The sequence below is a fragment of the Hippopotamus amphibius genome, chromosome 2, assembly GCF_030028045.1.
Source record: "Hippopotamus amphibius kiboko isolate mHipAmp2 chromosome 2, mHipAmp2.hap2, whole genome shotgun sequence".
Lineage (NCBI taxonomy): Eukaryota > Metazoa > Chordata > Mammalia > Artiodactyla > Hippopotamidae > Hippopotamus > Hippopotamus amphibius.
Window position 1 is genome coordinate 5,355,781 of NC_080187.1, and position 20,389 is coordinate 5,376,169.

At 47.6% G+C, this 20,389-nt stretch overlaps 1 protein-coding gene across 14 annotated transcripts in view; it reads right to left on the reverse strand.

The window, feature by feature from the left end:
• Positions 1 to 20,389, reverse strand: part of PRRC2B (proline rich coiled-coil 2B) — an 82,935-nt gene that overhangs the window by 23,739 nt on the left and 38,807 nt on the right. For all 14 annotated transcript variants that reach the window (XM_057725312.1, XM_057725314.1, XM_057725313.1 and 11 more), the window contains exons 7-14: positions 19,329 to 19,570; positions 18,755 to 18,876; positions 18,189 to 18,331; positions 12,501 to 12,591; positions 9,470 to 9,662; positions 7,623 to 7,938; positions 5,917 to 6,104; positions 3,292 to 3,487 (exon numbers count right to left, since the gene is read on the reverse strand). In XM_057725312.1, the coding sequence (XP_057581295.1) occupies positions 3,292 to 3,487; positions 5,917 to 6,104; positions 7,623 to 7,938; positions 9,470 to 9,662; positions 12,501 to 12,591; positions 18,189 to 18,331; positions 18,755 to 18,876; positions 19,329 to 19,570 (1,491 nt within the window). The remainder of the gene's footprint in view (positions 1 to 3,291; positions 3,488 to 5,916; positions 6,105 to 7,622; positions 7,939 to 9,469; positions 9,663 to 12,500; positions 12,592 to 18,188; positions 18,332 to 18,754; positions 18,877 to 19,328; positions 19,571 to 20,389) is intronic.

A 20,389-nucleotide genomic window follows, 5' to 3' on the forward strand; every position in this document is an offset into this window, starting at 1 on the left:
CAATGCTATCAAGACGTCACTCCAGTGCACAGTTAGTCTGAGTCAAGTGGTGATGGGGACCCTCTCTGGAATCCTAAAATTACACACCATTTACTAAGTACTGATTAAGAGTGTGCAGAACTGCTCAGCACTGCACACTAACCTATTTTTGGCAACATGGTAGCCCATATTACCTGCAAAAACCTCCTGTCACAAAAATGCTGGACAAAACATACTAAGCATTTCACTCACAGAGCTCTGCTCCCCCAAAACCAGGAAACCCCCAGGGAGCTGAAACCACAATCACCGACCCGAGCCACGAACTGGTGCTCCCTAGAGGGGAGACAGGGACACATCACACCTGTCAGGCTTCGTAAGCTACAGGCGTGCTCCTAAATGCTCCCCATCCCCTGCCCCCACAGGAGATGGGGCTTTTCTGCAGAAGGCGGAGAGCTGCAGCTGAGGTGCTGCTTAAACAAAGACCCTCAAAGGGCTATGCCCTCAGTTAAAAGGTGGATCAGATAAATACACGCTCTTTAGTACAGGCAGGTGAACAGTCTGCATCCTGGCCTCGGCTAGGACAGGGAAAACAGTCCCCTGCAAGGAATGCACAGCCACGTGCCAGCTGTCACGCAGGTTTGGGTGCTGGGGTGGAGGTCAGATTTATACCCCTAGAATGCTTCCGAAACTTCCTGAGTTAAAATAATAGTTTTAGGCGGGCAGAAGAAAACCACACTGGAGGGACATACACCGTGCAGAGAGCAGGCTGCCCTGAGTCCATGGCAAGTCCACAGGGTTACACACCTTCCTCAAGAACTTCAGATAACAGACTAAAATGGTAAGCACCAGAAAATTATGTTTTAAATGATTAAAAGCATTAAAGAAGGAATTAAAAACTTATGAAAAACATAAGACAAGAAAAAATAACTGATCTGAGGAAAAAAATTCTAGTAATAAAAATACAGTCAGATTAGACACAGCTGGAGAGAAAACTGAATTGGAAGATAGTTCTGAGGCTTCTTCCCAGAAGACACCACAAAGATTAGCTCCCTTATACATTAAGAGACTTGGAAGACAGAATGAGAAGGCACAAAATAACCTAAGCGGGCAACCTAGGAAGAAAGAACATAAAGAATGAGGACTAGCCAGATAGTTAGAATTTTCCAGAAGTGATGAAAGACACACATCCTTAGATTCAAGTGCCATGAGTTTTAAGCAGAATAAAGTAAGGATAGATATAGATATATACCTAGATACAGCATATTGAGAAAGAACTACAGGAGACCAAAGACAAACGGAAGATCTTAAAAGCAGCCAGAAAGAAAAGAGTAGTTTACCCAGACATGAATCAGACACAGGAGCCAGAAAAAAAGGAATACTACCTTCACAGTACTAAAAGAAAGTAAGTGCCGACCCCAAGTTCTATACCCAGATACACTATCATTCAAGAGAAAGGGTGACATAAAGACTTCCTCAGGCAAAGAGTATCTACTGCCAAAAACACTTTCCTGAAGACCTTAACAGAATGTACTTCATGAAGAAATAAATGAAACCCAGAAGGAAGGATAAGCAGCAAAGAAACTAGTAAATGTACAGGCAGATCTGAACGCGCATAGATCGAATAAAACAACAAAGATAATAACAGCTAATCTGGTGGGCATAAAAATAAGGAAGAACTAAAATTCCAGGCAAAGATTACAAGACTGATGAGGAAGTAGACAGAGTTCAGGTCTAGGACAAAGATACTGATTAGCCTTTGCTAAGTCAAGGGGTCATGTTAGAATTTAATGTAACCACTCACACAGTAGAAACAGAATGTAGAGGGAAAGAAACCAAAAAGAACAGGAAAACCTGACCCCCCAAAAAGAATATAATAATCCCAATAAACCTAAAGGGAACAGCTTTGGCAACTAAAGTCACAGATTTTCAATGTGGGTTAAAACCATATACATCTTATACGTACAAAGATAGTCTCCTCCAAAAAGGGCTCAGAGACTACTAACAGTAAAAAGTTGGAAAAAAAAAAAAAGATACCACACAGATACTAATCGAAAGGAAACTGGAATGAAATTATTATCAGATAAAGTAGACATTAAAGGTAGAAAGCATAACAAATGATAACAAAGGTGCTATGTGCAGACAAAAGGAATAACATGAAGCACACTCCCAGACAAATACAGCAAAAACTGGCAGGCTCACAAGATTTGACAGGTCCACAATCATGGTGGGAAACGTCCACACGCCTCTTAGTAATTGACCAAGGGGATAAAAAATTATGATACAGATATTTGTACAGCACAATTAGCAAGCACATTTTTAATGGACTACATCCAACTGGAGAATACATTCTTTTCAAGCCCTCGAGTGAAATTCGACCTGCCACTTGTTTTTAAAAATAAAGTTTTATGGGAAAGCAACCAAGCCCATTCCATTCACTCGCTATTGTCTATAGCTGTTGTTTTCTACAACAGCAAAACTGAGTAGCAGTTCAAAGCCCAAAATATTTACCATCTGGCATTAATAGGAAAAGTTTGTGACCACTGGTCTATATCACACAGATGATGTTATCTGACCACAGGGCAACCACATTAGAAATCAACACCATAAAGATGATATTAAAACCCTATGTTTGGAAATTTTACAACATACCACTAAAAATCACTCAAAGAAGATAACAAATCAAAATCAGACTGACATTTAGAGCTGCACAGTGATAAAACGTGCCTTAAAACTCACAGAGGCTCATAGCTCAACTGAGACTTAAATACATCAGAAAAGTCAGAAAGTAATAAGCTAAATAAACATCCAACATAACTAGTTACAAAAAGAACAAAATAATTTCAATGGAAATAATTGGGGGGGGGGGGGACAGAAGTTAATGAAATAGAAACCAAATAAAATACAGGAATTAAGAAACCCAAAAGATGCTTTTTAAAAAAATGGCATTTAAAAAAATGGCATTTAAAAAAATGGCATTAGACAAACCTTGGGAAAGACTAATTAAGGGAAAAAAGAGAAAACACAAAGAACATTAAGCATAGAAAGAGGGACAAAACAACATAGCAAAGATATAAAAATTAAAGCAACTTCCAATGCATAACCTTAAGGTCTCTTTCCAACAATTCTTTGCGAGAGGTACTATCATATCCTCGTTTTGCAAACAAGGAAGTTAAAACTCAGACTGGAAATGTGACTTGCAAAGAGGTCAGACTGGAATCCATGTAGGTCTGTCTACCTCCCAAAGCAGCGCCCTCAACCACTGCACTGCCCTGGGCCCCCCAGGGATGCATGCCCCGCCCCCCGACGACTTACCTGAGGGATGCAGGGCTGAGGGATAGAAATCCACAGGGGTCCTCGCGGGCGGGATACGCGGGTCCATGTAGGAAGGCATCATCATCCACCTGGGGTCGAAGCCCAGCATCTGGGGGTGGTGTGGGTAGAAGGGGCGCTGCGGGTGGGACGGCGGAGGGTACACCGGCTGCCAGTGCTGCATCTTGTACAGCTGCTCCTGACCAGGGGAGAGGGACCTGGTTGGACAGGTGCTGCCGGGCAGAGAGGCTGCGCGTGCGCACACACACGCTTCCAGCTTTCCATCAGGTGGCACAGAAAACCCACCCAGAACAGAAAACCAAAGAGGGGCGGCCCCAGTGTATGACAACACCCTGGCTTGGGCCCTCTCCCAGGACTGATGGACAGTCATGTTGTTATCACAACAGGGCCCTCGGGCTCCTCTGCTACAGAAGGCAGACTGGGCTTTCGTTTAGATCAAGCGCTCTCCTGGAGCTGACGCGCGACCGCCACACCACCCAGGGCACCTCTCCTCCTCCATGCTCCTCCTCCTCCCCGCCGACTGTCCCTGCGCTCCCCTCTCACGCTCCAGATGCCCTGACCACGTTAGGAGCCTTCAAGGTTTCTCCACAGCACTCCATCTAATAGCCCGTATCCCACAGGGCTGCACGTGACCTACAGGGAGGGCCCTGGCAGGCGCTACCCCTTCCACCTCTCCAGCACCACCTCCCACAGCTGCCCTGGCCCTCCACTCCACACGCCTACCTGCCTGCCCGCTTCCCGCCTCGGAAACATGCTGGGCCCTCTGTTCCTTCCAGCCCCCAACCCTCTCACCACTACCCACCCTTCAGGTTTCAGCTTAAAGAGCACTTCCACTGGGAAGCCTGCCACAACTCCCGAGGCAAGACCTGGTCCCCTGTGCTCGGCTCTCACGGCACCGGTGTCTCTCCGGCGTATCTCTGTTGCTGCTGGTTCCCCTCCCTAAACCATGAGACCGCATGCCAAGAGCACTGTGGTATCCTTGCCTCTACCCCCAGACTTGGTACAAAGAAAACTCACTGCACGAGAGAATCAACATAAAGCACCAACAGGGCATTAAACATCAAGAGGCTGGTCCCGGCGAGGGGTCATCTCAGACCCTGCTCCCCAGCGCCGTGACCTCCGGGGCTGCCTGCACAGCGCATCCCGAGCCAGCTTTCTGGCAGGACGCAGGTGCAGAGTCAGACAAGGAGGACACACCCTTTCCCACCAGCCTACTGGCACAGCCCCAGCCTGGGCTGGGTTCCCTGGACGGCTTGCCAGGCTCGCGGCACTTCTCGGTCGGCAGAGCTCTCCCGGCCTCTGCCCACGGCTCCCCCTCCTGTCTAGACCCCAGGTCTCCAGGGCAGCAGACCAGACGGTCTGTTTGTCAGACTCCTCAGGCTGCTCTGGCACGTGTGAACTTCTCTCTATTCTTAAGGACAGATCTACCTGTTCCTGCCCCCCAGGAGAGTTACCTGAAGCAACTGTTACTGCTGTGTCTGCTACTACTCTGGAGTTTCTCCAGAGACCCCTCCAGCCAGCAGTGAGTCTCCACCAAGCCCAGGAGTGGCTGCACCGTGCCTGTTCACAGCACACCACCACACACGCACAACAAACGTAACCCACAGTTGAGAGCACAGGGCGCAGTGAGCTTCTGGGATGCTTCCTAGGAGCCCAAGGAAAGCAGGGTCTGAGGTGAAGGTTTTAAGGCAACTAAAAGAGATCCTGGGGGAAAGGGGGAGACTGTGATCTCTTTCCCCACCCAGGGCACCCACGTTTTGAAACTTTTGAGCATTAACAATAAGTTACTGCGCACCTAGCCACTGAGCTAAGTGAGGTCCACGCATGATCTCTGTTTCCCACCAAAACGCACTGGTCATCAGTAACAAGACTCAATGATTACGCCTACAAGACAAGCAACTGCCAGTGAGCAGCTCCAGCCGGGCAAGGTCACCAGGCCTGTGAGAGGCACCTGTGATCACGAGCGCGACCCACATGACCTTCAGAGCAAAAGCAGGTCCTGTTGAAGATGCTCGGAGCACCAACGACAACGATACTGCCCACACTGACAAACCAGCCTACAGGCATCCCAGGACCCTCACCACGCCGAGAGGCCGGATCCCTTCCTTCCGCTTCACACGGACCTGCTCAATGCCACACACAGCGAGGTAAGCTGCACCGTTAGGACCAGAACTGAAAGCCACCTGATTCAAAACCTACACACTTACGTCCTTAACTCCCGGAAGCTCTCCAAGCAGCTCCCGGGCCTTCCTCACTCCTTGGGAGGCCCCCGGGGTAGGGCCGCTGCCAGTGTCAGGAGTGGCCATGCTGTACGACTCCATGAAAAAACCACTCAGGCGCCACTAAGCACTCCGTACCAACATCAGACAACAGGGTCCATAAACTACCAACCACGGCTTTCATCCACAGGGCAAATTACGTGGAGAAATCAAAGGCCAGGGCTGATGTCCCGAGGCCCTCACTCCCGACATCCCTGCTGGTGACTGGGATACGCGAGGGTGGGTGTCCGCTGTTTGTTTTAACTGAGAGGGGTGTGGGGAAAGGAGAGGGGACGTCCACTCCACGGGCGGGTCTGTTTACAGCACCTGCCAAGCGTCTGCTGCTCACCTGCTGCTGCTGCTGGCGCTGGAACCTGGGAGGAAGCGACTTCTGGTACTTGCTGAACTCCTGAGCAGGGGACCCCGGCTCCCTGGCCCCCTCCTCACTGCCGCCACTCTGAGCCACAGCTGGCAGAGCTGTGGGGGCTTCCTCCGGAAACGTGTTGGGGGCTTCCTGGGCAGAGAACTCTGGGGAGCCTACAGAACAAATAAGCAGAGAAACGGCGAGGTGAGCTCACAACAGCTTGGCCCAGTAAACGCTTAAGGGTAAATGCCTTTTCTTGTTGGCACTTACACTCCAGCGCCAGACTACTCAGGCCACCACCCCCGGCACTGTGCTGAGCCCTTCCCGTGCACAAGCTCGCAGACCCCCCGCCCCCATCGCCTCAGAGATGAGGAAACAACGGGGCGAGAGAACAGAGCAGCTGCCTGAGGTCGCGCGGTCAGCACAGCTGGGATGTGGTTCCAGGTGGAAGGGGTTCTATTATAACAGACCCCAGTAAACCAAAGCGGCTGGGGGCTCAACGAGAACCCACACTTCTATCCTCCATCCAAGGCTGTGTGAGCTGGGTGGGCCAGGCAGCCTCTCTGGTCTGTTTCTTCATCTGTTTCATGAGGACAACAGCTGCACCCACTCCACAGGGCTTCTGTGAGAACCGCCTGAGACCACCCACGCGATGCACCGAGAACAGGGTCTGACAAGGAGATGCTCATCATCATCTCCCATCACTGTTCTCCCTGGAATTCCCTTCTTTGCCCCATCCCAGCTCTGCACATTCTTTTTCTGTCCAGCTTTACTGAGGTACAACTGACATCTATGTTCTCAAATCTACTGCAGAGGCCGAGCACCAATGCAAAACCTCGGGGACCCAGTGTCCCAGAGGAAAACAGGCAGGGCGGGTGCGGAGGGGCTCAGGGCACCCCGACATCCACTTCCTGGACTCTCCACTGCCCCCCCGCAGCGAGTCCCTGAGGTTGGGCCCAGGCTTCACTCAGAATTCAGTGAGGAGACATTTACAGGACAAGAGTCAATTTCTCTGAGTTCCTTGGCTAGAAGGTCAGATCACCAATAAAACCTCCATCTGAGAACCTTTCAGTGACTGAAACTAGCCTCAGGCCTTTCTCTACTTAAGAGCTGGTTTCAGTTGACTTAAGAAAGTCACAAACGACTGCAGCAGGAGACACCTCCACCCGACGCCACTCAGCGCCTCCTGCGTGGCCCCGCGACCCAGTCCCTTAGAGCTGACGTCGGGTAAGATGACGTCTAACAAGCAGGCAGGCTTCCGTCAATGTCACAAGAGACCCGTGCTCCTGTTGAAGGCCTCCAGCACCTGTGTCTTTGGTCGAGCAGGGTGGCAGGGTCAACAACAACAACAATGGCGACAAGACTGGGGACACTGCCGTGAGCTGGCGAGTGCCTTCTGCACCTAGAAATGCGCCCAGTGCTTGTACACGTGCTCCCCGTGGCTCCTCAGCAAACAGGGAGGTACAAGCTCCCATAAGCCCACTTCACAGATGAGGAAACGCGCCCGAGACATGAGGGGCATGGCCAGCTGGTTTAAGTGGTAGAAGCGGATGTGAAGCCAGGCACCTGACCCAGGCCGGAACACACCCAGCTGTCAGCCACAGGCTGCGCTGAGAAGCCAGAGGGAGGCAGACCACCAACCAGTGAAACAGCCCAGGGAGCCAGGTCACGGGCGGGGGCCCATCGCTCACCTCTGCGGACAGCAGGGCCGTTCTCCTGCGGGGGCACCTTCTCGGCACCTGGAGAGCGGGGGGCTTCCTTCTCCGTCTGCCTCTGGGCCTCGCTCGCCTTCTGCGCCTGCTTACACTTCTGGTCCAGCTGCTTGAGTTTGGCGGCACAGGCGGCCAGCCTTTCCTCCCGTGCCCGGCGCTCCTCCTCCTCCCGGCGCTTTCGGGCTCGTTCCACGGCCTCGGACATCTCCGACTGGACGAACTTCTGCCGTGGGGGTGGCTTGTCCTCTCTGTCCTCCACAGACTGCTGCCGGAACACGCTGCCCACGGAGGACTTCTGCCAAGGGAAGGCGGTCTCAGGTGAAACGCACATCACGACCCAGAGACGAGCGGCCCCCAGGATGGGGTCGGTTCTCCTGCCCGAGATCCCCGTGCACGTGCGAGAGACAGCGCGGCTCAGCGGCAGGTGGACCTGGGTTTCAATCCTGCTCTGCCCTTTACTGTTTTTGGAATGAGGCTTGGGCAAGCGCCAACATCCTACACCTTCATTTCCCACTTGGAAACTGTGGATAATAAAGGAAGACCTCGGGGCTGTGAAGGTGCGTTAAATCACTGGCAAAGCACCCAACGCCGTGACCAACACGCAGGGAACACTGAGAAAACAGGCACTCTCACCACCACTACTGGGCACGCAAGATGAGGCCCCTATAGCTAAAGCCAGGAGCAGGAAACCACACACTCGTCGTTTCTCAGCCACAAAACTGCTCTACTGCTTCTCCTGTGACCATATATAAACCTCTGGATGTGAAGAGCCACGAGAAATTGAAGTTCACACTCAGACATAAAGTTTCAAAGTGATTCTTCACATATAAAAAGAAAAATGCATCTCTACAAACATCTCTTCTGGACGTTTCATCCACTTTTGAATCTCCCGTTGGTTGCCAGTTACTGGACAACAACCAGGGTGCCCACGACGCGGCGTGAGAAACCCTCAGCACTGGGAGGATTCCTCGCTGACCTGAAGGAAGGGAAGCTGCAGGCGGAATATGCAACAGTACAGACGATGGGTACGTGTACCTGGACCCCAGCCACTGGAATGCCAATGAGATACGACCAGCAAAAGAATACACAGCTCCCTGGTTTCAACGGTAGTTACACAGAGGAATATAATTGTCAAAAGTCATCAAACATAAAAAACCAAGACCTATGCCTTTTGGTGTATGTTTCTCACACCTCCATACAAGCTACATGTAACATGGTGACTGGAGCCAAGGAGTTTTCTCCTAAAAACTGGCTTCTCGTAATCCAGAGACAACTGACTACAACCACAAGATTATAAACCTCTCATTTAGAGCATGAAGGCACTTTTCACATAACATAACTGGTACCGAAGTGTGCACGTTTCTGCTTTGCCCCTGACCACTAACACCTGTCCGTGCTCTGGAACAGCTGCGTACTGCCTCACCGCGCGGCCCATCCCGTGACCATTTTTGGGAGGAAATATACGCCAAAGTGTTCTGTGGTGACAGGGCCTGATCAGGGGCTGGCAACTTACTCTTCGAATGGTTCATAAAAAATATTCTTTGTATTACACCAACTTTTGTGTAAGTTTGTGTGTAACTGTTTTCAAAATTTTAAAAGAAAAATTAAAAAAAAAAAAAAAAAAAAAAAAAGTCCACCTAGGCTTTTTCAGAAACCCAGCCACTGAACTCAGTGAAACATAAATGCACAGGAGAGCCAACTAGATGACCTGTTGGTGTCTCTGCCTTGGATCTCTGCTCAAATGAATTTGAAAAGGGCGCGCGCGCGCATGTGTGTGTGTCCCCCAGCCAATCACAGGCACAGGACCCCTCCAGTGCCCGCGGTACCTGGTAGTCAGGGCCTGACGCCCAGCTGTGAAGCTTCCTGGAAGGCGGCTGAGGTTCTGGCACCTTCCGGACAACACGGGTCATGCCTCCTGCTTCGCCCCAGTCCTTTCCTTCCTCTTGGGTGCGCTTGGCATCAGCACTGTCTGCAGAGCTCATCGACAGCTGCCGCTGCCTCCTGGGATCCCAACTGTTCCTGGGACAAACCGCACAGAGGGTTAGTTTTCTGGGTCGGACCAAGCATGGTCTCATCGTACCGGTCAGGCCCTCAGGAACCCCAAAGTCAGCTAGCTGTCTACACACCAATTTCCTTCACAAGAACAGACCTACCACGTAACCTTTTACAGGTGAGAGGACATGCCCAGAGCACGAAAATCAGCACCAATGTTTACTTGGTCAGCCTTACACACAAAGCTCCAGGCAGGATGCCTCACACCCATTACTTCATTTACTGTAAGAAAAAAAAGTCTCTACTTCCCCCATTTTAAAGAGTTGGTAACAGATTCTCGGAGCGGTTGGGGAGCTGTTTTCACAAGGAAGAGCTAACAGATTAGAACCTAGGACTCCCACTGAAGGCCCTTCTCTTTCCGCCACAGCTCCTTCCCTGTGCTTTGCATGAAGGAGACGCTTAATAAATGCTCCTCACAGCAGCAAGAGGGCTCACTGGGTGATTCATTATATACAGCAGGAGGAACAAAGCAAAAGCACTGACAGCGTAGAAAAGGAGGAGACACATGCCAAACGCAGGCGATGGGAAGGCTCGAAGAGAAGGGAGGTGTGTGCAGTGCTCACCCTTACAGGCTCTAGTGTAAACAAAGGCACCAGGCAAAACATACACGGGCATCTACCCAGCACCTCTTCTATGCAAAAGTGGTGCCCAGTAAACTCGGCAGGACTGCAGAGAGAGGCAGGGAGTCAGGCCTGGTCGATACACATGTCTGTGTGTGTCTGTGCATGCGTGCGCGCGCACACACACACACACACGGGAGGTGGGAGGAGAGGAGGCGGGTGAGGAGGATGAGGAAACCGCAGACAGGGCAACAACTGCTAGTGACTCCTGACTGCACTCTGAGAGGCGTGGCGCCCACACAGAGGTTCCTGACCCCCCAGGAGTGATCGCGTCTCTAGGAGACAACTCAGGCACAGTGTGAAGGTGAGATGGAGGGAAGGAGACGGGCCGGCCAGCCCCTGGATGGTGCAGAAAAGGGCGGACACGGGTCCCAGTGGCTCCCAGAGACAAGGAACGAGAAGGAATGGAACCAGGGAAGTTTCAGGAACTCCTCGTGGATGAGGAAACAGATGTCACAGAAGACTGGGGAGCTTGCAGTAGGAGTCTCACCCAGCTCAGAGAACACTGAGGTGGTGGTTGGTTTGGGGACTCAATTTGATGTGTCCTTGGTCACAGCCAGTAGAGAACTGGGTAAAAAACTCAGGTCTAACTCTTTCAGATGAACACGCAATTCACATCAACTCAAAGAGACAAGGAAGAGAGTGGGCTGCTGCTCCAATAAATCTGCAAAACTTTATGTTTGCCGTTGATTTAAATTCTTGACCACATCTCCTTCAGAGCTTAGTGCTCTAAAAACTGACCCAGAGATATTTATTTTCCAAGTGCATCCAAAGCTTCAGTTGAAATCAAGCAGCAATAAAATAAATTACAGCAGCCTCAATTAGCTAATTGTTTGTGTATCATCTGAGGAAGAGTGGCAGAAATCAGTGCCAGCTCCCTGCAGAAAAGGAGCTCTGAAGCGAAAGATGAAATAACAAAGACAGAGATCTGCAGACCCAACTACAAAAGCATTCAACTATTGACAATAAAAGAGACAAAGGAAAAATATTAAAGCACTAATACCTAAGCAATATAAAATAGTAATCACATTTTAACAGAAAGCACAGTTAAGTCTAATAGATAAATATACAAAGGAAACAGACAATTCCACACAAAGAGAAGCATTCATATTTGCTAGTACTGAGGGGGTGGAAAAAGCAAATTAAAGCAGCCATAGGTGCTACTTTAAAAGTACTAGCCACTGCTACTGGTATTATGCTAAAAACTAGAGGGATTAGACTACAATGAAGTATCTTCCAGGTATTGCTGTGTTGTGAGTAAAAATCAGTCCAAAGAAATGATCCAAAAACAGACAGAAAAGATTAAAGTGGTCAAGTAAGTTCAGGAAACGTGGCATACCCTGCTCACTGCTTCTCCCGCCTCCCCCAGATTCCCAGCAAGCTGCAGCACGTACACCCTAGGCTCCAGGCGACCTTGGAGTCAAGGAGTGTAAGTTGAACCCAGGTGGTTTCCCAAACTTGCTTGGCCAGAGAAGCCTTTTGGGACACTACACCCAAAGCAATCTGTGGAACAAGCACCCTACATGACACACTTGGGAAAACACTGGCATGGTGGTTAAATGGCTAGGACCCAGCCACGCCTGGGTGCAAATCCTGGCTCCATCCCTAAACAGCTGTCCTCAAGGGTTATGGTCCTCTAGGGACTTCCCTGGTGGCACAGTGGTTAAGAATTCGCCTGCCAATGCAGGGGTCAGGGGATCGTTCCCTGGGCAGGGAAGATCCCACATGCCGAGGAGCAACTAAGCCCGTGTGCCACAACTACTGAGCCTGTGCTCTAGAGCCCGTGATCCAAAACTACTGAACCACGTGCTGCAACAACTGAAGCCCACGTACCTAGAGCCCATGCTCTGCAACAAGAGAAGCCACTGCAATGAGAAGCCCACCCGTGCACCGCAACGAAGAGTAGCCCCAGCTCATCTCAAATAGAGATGACGGAGAACAGCAACAAAGACCTACTGCAGCCATAAATAAAATAAATACATTAAGTTTTTTCAAAAAAGAGCTATGGGCCTCTCATCTGCAAAATGGAAACAGTATTTGCCCATGTGAGGTTGCTGGGGTAACCAGGAAATGCACTTGGCATGGCGACAGGGACAAGGCAGCACCAAGAACACTGGCGCATTTACATCCCACTGATGTCACGTTCCTTGGGAGAGGGGCTGTGAGCAGAGACGGGGACCCTTACCACTTTGGCCTGCCATCCTTCACAACTTCTTCCTCCTCTTCATCATCACTGAACTTCAACTTCTCTGAGTAGTCCACTTCTTCATGGAGGCCTGCGACAGGAGGAGGGCCAGTGAGAAGGAGAAAAAATTTGAATCTCAACAGCGGTAAGAGCGCCTCTGGGGGGCTTCCTCCATCAGGAGTTGCACCAACCCAACTGAGTAAGGTGCACCACCCAGCTGCCACCACCAGGACAAACACTGCAGGTGAACGTGAAGGCTGGTGCTGGCTCTGGTAACAGTGAAGTAGCCTGGTTAGATGAAATCCCCCCTGGTTAGACCTAACCTCACTAAGGTAACAGTTCTGAAATCTGGATGAAACATTCTGCAAGTCTACTAGAAAGTGTGGAGAGTGAGAAAAGCAGACAGAATGCAGCCAGGAGGCCACCCTAGCAACACAGACACCTGAGCAGTGAGTTTTGTGGGTGGCCGTTTTGCCCCAGGGCCCTCCCCAACCTGAGTGGCTCAGGTGGCAGAAGGTGTCCATCAACTGCTGAGCGGGCACACAAAATGTGGTAGGGGCACACAGTGAGACAGGATTTGGCCATTAAAAAAAAAAAAAGAGAAAAAAGAGTTCGGACACATGCTACAACACGATGAGCCTTGAAAACACTATGCTAAGTGACAGAGCCAGGTATGAAAGGCCATGTACTCTACTGTGTGATTCCATTTACATGAAATGCTAAGAACATGCAAATCCACAGGGTCAGAAGGTAGATGAGTGTTTGCCAGAGGATGTGCGTAGAGGACAGGAGGTAACCAGGAGTGACTGCTAGTGGGCACGCGGCTTCTTCTGTGGTTGACAGAAATGTTCTGGAACTGGACAGTGGGGATGACTGCACAAACTTGTTAATATACTAAAAATCTCTGAATTGTAGACTTTAAAAGGGTAAATTTTATGTAATGTGAAAATTTGTTATGTGAATTATATCATTTAAAAAGGGAAACAATGACAAAAAGCCCAATCCAATTAAAAGAAGAGTTAGGTTTGATGAGAAAGCAAGTGCGATTACGCGCTGTCTCCCAGAGCGTCACTTTACATACAAACACAAATGGGCTAAAGGGAATGGATGGGAAAAAATATACCATGACAACAATAAATAAGTGAAGTCCGGAGCAATAATATTACCATAAGACAAGACAAAACAGACCCGAAGACAAGAAGTGTTACAAAAGATAAAGAAGGATGTTCAAAAACAATATAAAGGGACAGTATGTCAAGAGCCATAAAAATGACAAATGTGCACAACGGCTTCAAAATAAATGAAGCAAAAACTGACAGAATTAAAGGGGGAAATCGATAAATCCACAATTACATGTAGAGAGTTTAACACCTCACTTTCAGTAACTGGTAGAACTAGACTAAGATATACGTATGTAAGATCTGAACGACAGTACCAACAACCTTGACTAAGTTGATATTTACAGAATGTGATATTCAACTATAGATACACATTCTTTTTAAATGCACTTGGAACATTTCTCAAGACAGACCATATATCCGGGTCATAAAACAAGTCTTAATAAGTTGGAAAGAATTGAAGTCATACAGAATATGCTCGCTCTCTTTTTATTTTGAATGCCTATGGGTGTTATATTTATTATTACTGATATTTTTTAAGTCCTTTATTGGAATATAATTGCTTTACACTCTTGTGCCAGTTTTTGCTGTACAACAAAGTGAATCAGCTGCATCTACACATATCTCCCCATATCTCCTCCCTCCCAAGACTCCCTCCCCCTCTTCCCTATTCCACCCCTCTAAGTCATCACCCATCATCAAGTTGATTTCCCTGTGTTATGCAGCAGCTTCCCACTAGCTATCTGTTTTACATTTGGTAGTGTATACATGTCAATGCTACTCTCTCACTTTGTCCTGGCTTCCCCTTCACCACCCTCTGCCCCGCCCCGCTCCAGTTCTCAAGTCCGTTCTGTACATCTGCATCTTTATTCTTGCCCTGTCACTGGATTCATCAGTACCATTTTTTTAGATTCCATATATGAGTTAGCATACGGTATTTGTTTTTCTCCTTCTGGCTTACTTCGCTCTGTATGACAGACTCTAAGTCCACTACTCTAAGTCTACTTCACTACAAATAACTCAATTTCATTCCTTTTTATGGCTGAGTAATATTCCTTTGTATATATGTGCCACATCTTCTTTATCTATTCATCTGTTGATGGGCATTTAGGTTGCTTCCATGTCCTGGTTATTATAAACAGCGCTGCAATGAACATTGTGGTACTTGTTTCTTTTTGGATTATGGTTTTCTCTACATGCCCAGTAGTGGGATTGCTGGGTCATATGGTAGTTTTATTTTTAGTTTTTTAAGAAACCTCCATACTATTTTCCATAGTGGCTGTACAGAATGCTCTCTTTTTAAAAAAAAAAAAAAAAAAAAGAGTATGCTCTCTTGACTACAATGGAATTAAATGAGAAATTAGAAAGCTCCAATTAAAATGATCAGTGAACTAGAAAACAATCAAACAATGGAGAAAATTAAAGCCAAAAGCTGCCTCTTTGTAAAGATTAATAAAGCTAATAAGCCCTTGGCAGACGTGAACAAGAAAAAGAGAAAAAAATACAAGTTACCTAATTATCAGGAATGAAAAAGGATGATATCTATATGACTACAGATCCTAGAGGCATCAAAAAAAAAGGGGAATATTATCAATAACTTTACACCACTAAGTTCCACTCAAAAGAAATGAACAAATCCCTTGAAAAACACAACTTATCATATACTGACACAAAACATAGGAAATCTGAGCAGCCCTATAACTAATCAACTGAGTTAAATTTATTATCACAATGTCTCTAGAAAGAAAATTCCAGTGCCAAATGGTTTCACTGGGGAATTTTATCAAGCATTTATGAAAAAAATAATACCAATGTTACAGAAACTCAGAAAGTAAAGAAGGAACATTTTCTAACACATCTTATGAGCCCAGCAAAACCTGATATCAAAACCCAATGAAGACATTAAAATTATAGACCAACATCCACCATGAACACAGCCACCAAGAATCTTAACAAAATATCAGCAAATTGAATCTAGACATACAAAAAAGGTGGAATTTCTTCTGGGGACGCAAAGTTGGTTAGCGTTAAAAAAATAAATCAATGCAATCCACCAGATTCAAAACAAAAGAGAAAAATCATATGATCACAGAGACAGGAGAGGTATTTAACAAAATTCAGTCCCTATTCATGATTTAAAAAACAAACCATTCAGCAACTAGAAATGGAAGGGAATCTCCACAATCTGATAAAGAGCATCTCCAAGAACCTTACAACTACCATCATCTTTAATGGTGAAACACTAAACACTTTCTCCCTAAGACCAGGAACAAAGAACTTGAATGCAACATTGTACTGGTTTACCACATTGCAACAAAACAAGAAAAAGAAATGAAAGGCATATAATCTGTCCCTATTTATAGGCAACATGATGGTTTATGCAGAAAATTCTAAGAAATCAACAAAAACCAGTAAAACTAATGAGTACATTCAGCAAAATGTCTGCTACAAGGTCCACACAGAGAAACCAACTATATATATACATATGCCTACATAACAATATCAAACACTAAAAAACAAAATTATTTTTTAAGAAAAACCAGTGCCATTTACGACAGCATCAAAAAACATAAAATACTCAGGAATAAACATAACGAAGATGTTCGAGACCTCTACACTGAAAACTATAAAACACTGCTGACAGAAATGAAAGCCCTAATACAATCTCACCAAGTTATTAGACAAAAGATTCAAAATTAAGATTTCATTTATTCAGAAATAAATTCAACACAATCTTAATCAAAATGCCTGCGGGCTTTTAAAATACTGACAGATTGATTCTAAATTTACATGAGAATGAAAAGAACTTAGAATAGCTAAATAATCTTGAAAATGAACAAAGCTGGAAAACTTACACTACTGAATTTAAAACCTACCATAAAGCTAGAGTGTGGTACTGGCATGAAGATGAATAAATAGATCAACAGGACAAACAGGGTCCAGAAATAGACCCGCACTTACATGACCAACTGATTGTTGGCAAAGTGTCGAAGCAACTCAACAGGGAAAGAAAAGTCTTATCACGAATGGTGCAGAACTGCATACCCTAATGGATTAAAATGAACCCTGGGGCTTCCTAGGTGGCGCAGTGGTTAAGGATCCACCTGCCAATGCAGAGGTCACGGGTTCGATCCCAGCTCCAGGAAGATCCCACACGCCGCGGAGCAACTAAGCACGTGTGCCAAAAAACAAACAAACAAAAATGAACCCTGACTCCTATCTTACACCACATACAAGTTAACACAACACAGATCACAGGTCCAAAAATAAGCCTTAAAACTATAAAACGTAAGGGAGTACCTTTGCCGCCAAGGAGAAAGATTTTTTACAAAAGACACAAAAGTAAAAACCATAAAAAACACAAATTTATAAATTAAACGTCATCAAAATTTAAAACTTCTGCTCATCAAAACACAGGGCTAAAAAAATGAACAGACAAGGCAAGCAGTGGGAAAAAATATTTGTGAAATGTTAAGTCTCCAAGGACTTGTATCCGAACACGCAAGAAAGAAAAAAAAAAGATACCAGTAGCCAAATCGACATGAAAACGTGTTCATCATCGTTGGTCATCAGCAAGATGCAAATTAAAAGCACGAGATACCACTATACACCCACTAGAATGGCTAAAATGAAAAAGACTCACATCCAAGTGTTGTGAGGACGTGGAGCAACTAAATTCTCAATACTGCTGCTGGGAAGGGCACCCCCAACCATCATGGAGGAAGGTTTGGGCGCTTCTTACAAACCTAATCACACACCTACCCTTTAATTCAACAATTCCACTCCTAGATATCTACTCAAGAGAAATGAGAACATTATTCATAACGGAACTTTAAAATGGGTAAAGAAATTACAGTATTTGAACAAGTTATAGCATTTGAACAAGTTATAGCATTTGAACAAGTTGTTATAGTATTTGAACAAGTTATAGTATTTGATACAATGAAATACACCTCAGTAATTAAAAGCAACTGCCGATATACATAACAGCACGGGTGAACCTCACAAACATTACAGGAGGAGGAAAGCTATCCATCCATTCATTTGCAGTTAAGATTCAGCAGAGGGCAGCCGGAGGGAGGCTGGCTGGGCAGGACTGGGAGGCAAGGAAAGGGCTCTGTATCTTGACGCAGCTGTGCCTCAAGTGTGTGCCCTTGTCAACCCTGCACAGTTACACGTGTGCCTTTCAATGCCGTTAAATTTCACTTGAGAACAAACAATCCAAAAGAACTGTAATAGCAAATGAGCAGGCTGGGGGCGGGGTGTAGGTGATGACAGGAATGTAGAAGGCAGCACTTGCTGGGGTCCGCGAGCTATTTGGGGTTCATCACACTGTTTTGTTTTGTTTAACTTTCCCATTATAAAAAGGCTTTCTCCCTCTGAGATCAAGACCAAAGACCAAAAGAAGACACGGCTCTGTCAGGAAGCAACCGCTGGTCTAAGTGCCAGCAAGGACCTCTCCGGGGCCCCCATGTTTTGGCGAGGGAAATAGTGGACTTGGTGTCGGAGGCCTTGCCACCTCAGTAAGCAGAGACAGACTGCAGCCCTCCCTTCCTACACCAGCACCCACCTGCCCAGCCGTCGTCAGCATCGGTGTCCAGGTCGTCGAGGCCCTTCAGGTTTTCCGCGTTGATGATGGTGGGCCGTGGCGCCCGTTCCACCAGCTGTCTCAGTGGACGGACCGCACGAGTCATTCCCAGCCTGTTTTCTTTTCTGATGAGAGAGACAAGGGTAAAGAGGCTGGACTTGTGTCAAGGATACAGATGGAAGCAAACCCCCATATTTTTCCAAACTAAGTCCCACACCACAAAGGTTCACATGTGCCCTTAATATGAAAATCATCTCCTTTTTAAAGGATACAAAATGAACACATACACCCGAGAGAGGTTCTGCTTCACTCTGCACTTTTATAAACACGTGCCAAACCTTCAATTGTCAGGAACGTGAAACCACAACCCAATCTCTTGTCCCGCCCCAGACCCCAGCCTTCCCGCACACCGTGGGGTCTCGAGTTGGTTCTGAGGTTCTCTGACGTCTCCAGAAGACAAAGCACTTTCACATGTGCACCCACTATCTCATCCAGTATCACCAACCAGGGTCATTGCTACATACATGACTATAGTGCAATAGCCTTACCCGTCTTGGTCATTCATCTGGAACTGTCTAAAAGGAACACGGGGCTCAAGACGGAGCTGGGGAAGGGGGAAAGATCCTCGTTCCACTGTACCCTGGTTCTCGGCTGACTGTGGTGAACACATCTGAAACATAACACCAATGAACAGGGTTTCTGGCAATGGCCCAGATTCTCAGTTCCACATGCATGAGAATTTGTCTTGGAAAATGGAAAATGGGAAAAAGAAACAGGAAAGTCCTGGGGTTTCCCAATTAATCCTATCACCATCTCCCCCATTTCTTTCCTGCTGTCACTACGCAAACCTGGGGACTTGTGTCCTGGGGGAATATACCTGCCTCTCCTTCTTCTAAAGAACCAAGGCTAAGATAACATCCACATCACCAGGGAAAGAAGCCAGAGGCCCTTAAGATTTGAAAAGGAGAGAAAATGCAAAAGTAATAGAAGCCTCCAGAGTGGGGTATCAGGGCAAACAAACTGGGAGAACCCAAGGTGGACCTTCAACCACACTGAGTAGGTCCTGCTGGACATGAACGATCTGACTTCACGGGGAAAAAAATGCACACTCCGAAGACTTACAAAAGCAGGAAGCATGTCATGGTATGTAGGTGGGTGGTATACATTCCCCATGAACTGTGAAGCCCCTTTTCGGACAGGCTGAGCCGGGCGGAGAGAGGGGTCCTTAGAATCGCTGGTACATGCCGAGGAGGGGGCTCCGTCTCCCGCACTCGAGTTCCTGCTGCCCAGCTCAGTTGGGGAGGCGCTCAGAGACGTGGCAGAAATTATGTTTCGCCCACCGCCCTCCCTCCAGCTTGTCACATCTGGAAATTGAAAGGGGGCAAAAGGGGAGAGGAAAGAGGAGGGGGAGGAGGGATTGTATGAGGTACTGAAGGTCAAGGGACCCCCCTCATTCACCAAAAAGTAAAAAAAAAATAAAAAAGTAAAAAAACAAAAGTGAAGAATTGAGTCGACGGGTCAAGTCTGTCAGGGAAGGTCGGGGGCAGGCACCTGGCCAATGAGTGTGAACTTGCTGAGGGAGTCTGACTGTCAGAGAAACACAAAATAAGGTCCGCTCAGAGGGAAGACAAGTATAAAGGAGACGTGGTCTCCGTCGATTCACAGAAACCACACAGCCACAGCTCGAACACCCCGAAGAAACCCAGATGGCCTTGCTGAAAGCAGCCTCGGGTCACTCCTTCCACAGGTGCTGACCCAGGCCCCTCGGGACCAGCCCTGTGCTCGGCGCTGGACTTGACTTCAGAACCAGGGAGTGTTCCTGACACGTGTTCAAACCTTGCTCAGCAGTGGCACCCAAGCCAGAGACCCCTGGGTTGTGAAGATACAGCAGAGCTGCCCACCCCCCAGTGGGGGCTGGAAGGGTCTGGGCCCCACCCACCAGGCCTCGCCCCACCTGCTCCCGCAGCAGCCTGTGGGGCCCTCCAGCAGGTCACCGTGGACTGAAACCTGCCAACCCTGTCTGACCATCTTTTTTAAGAGGATGCTTCCCACTGCCAAATGCAGCAGAGCCTGGTGGAATCAGAGGCCAACGAGGAATCAGATAAGCCAAAAAGACTCCTCTTTTCAGTCAACTTGTAGTCAGGAGTTGAGACACGAAAGGTCCCTGAGGACTTGACCCCTAA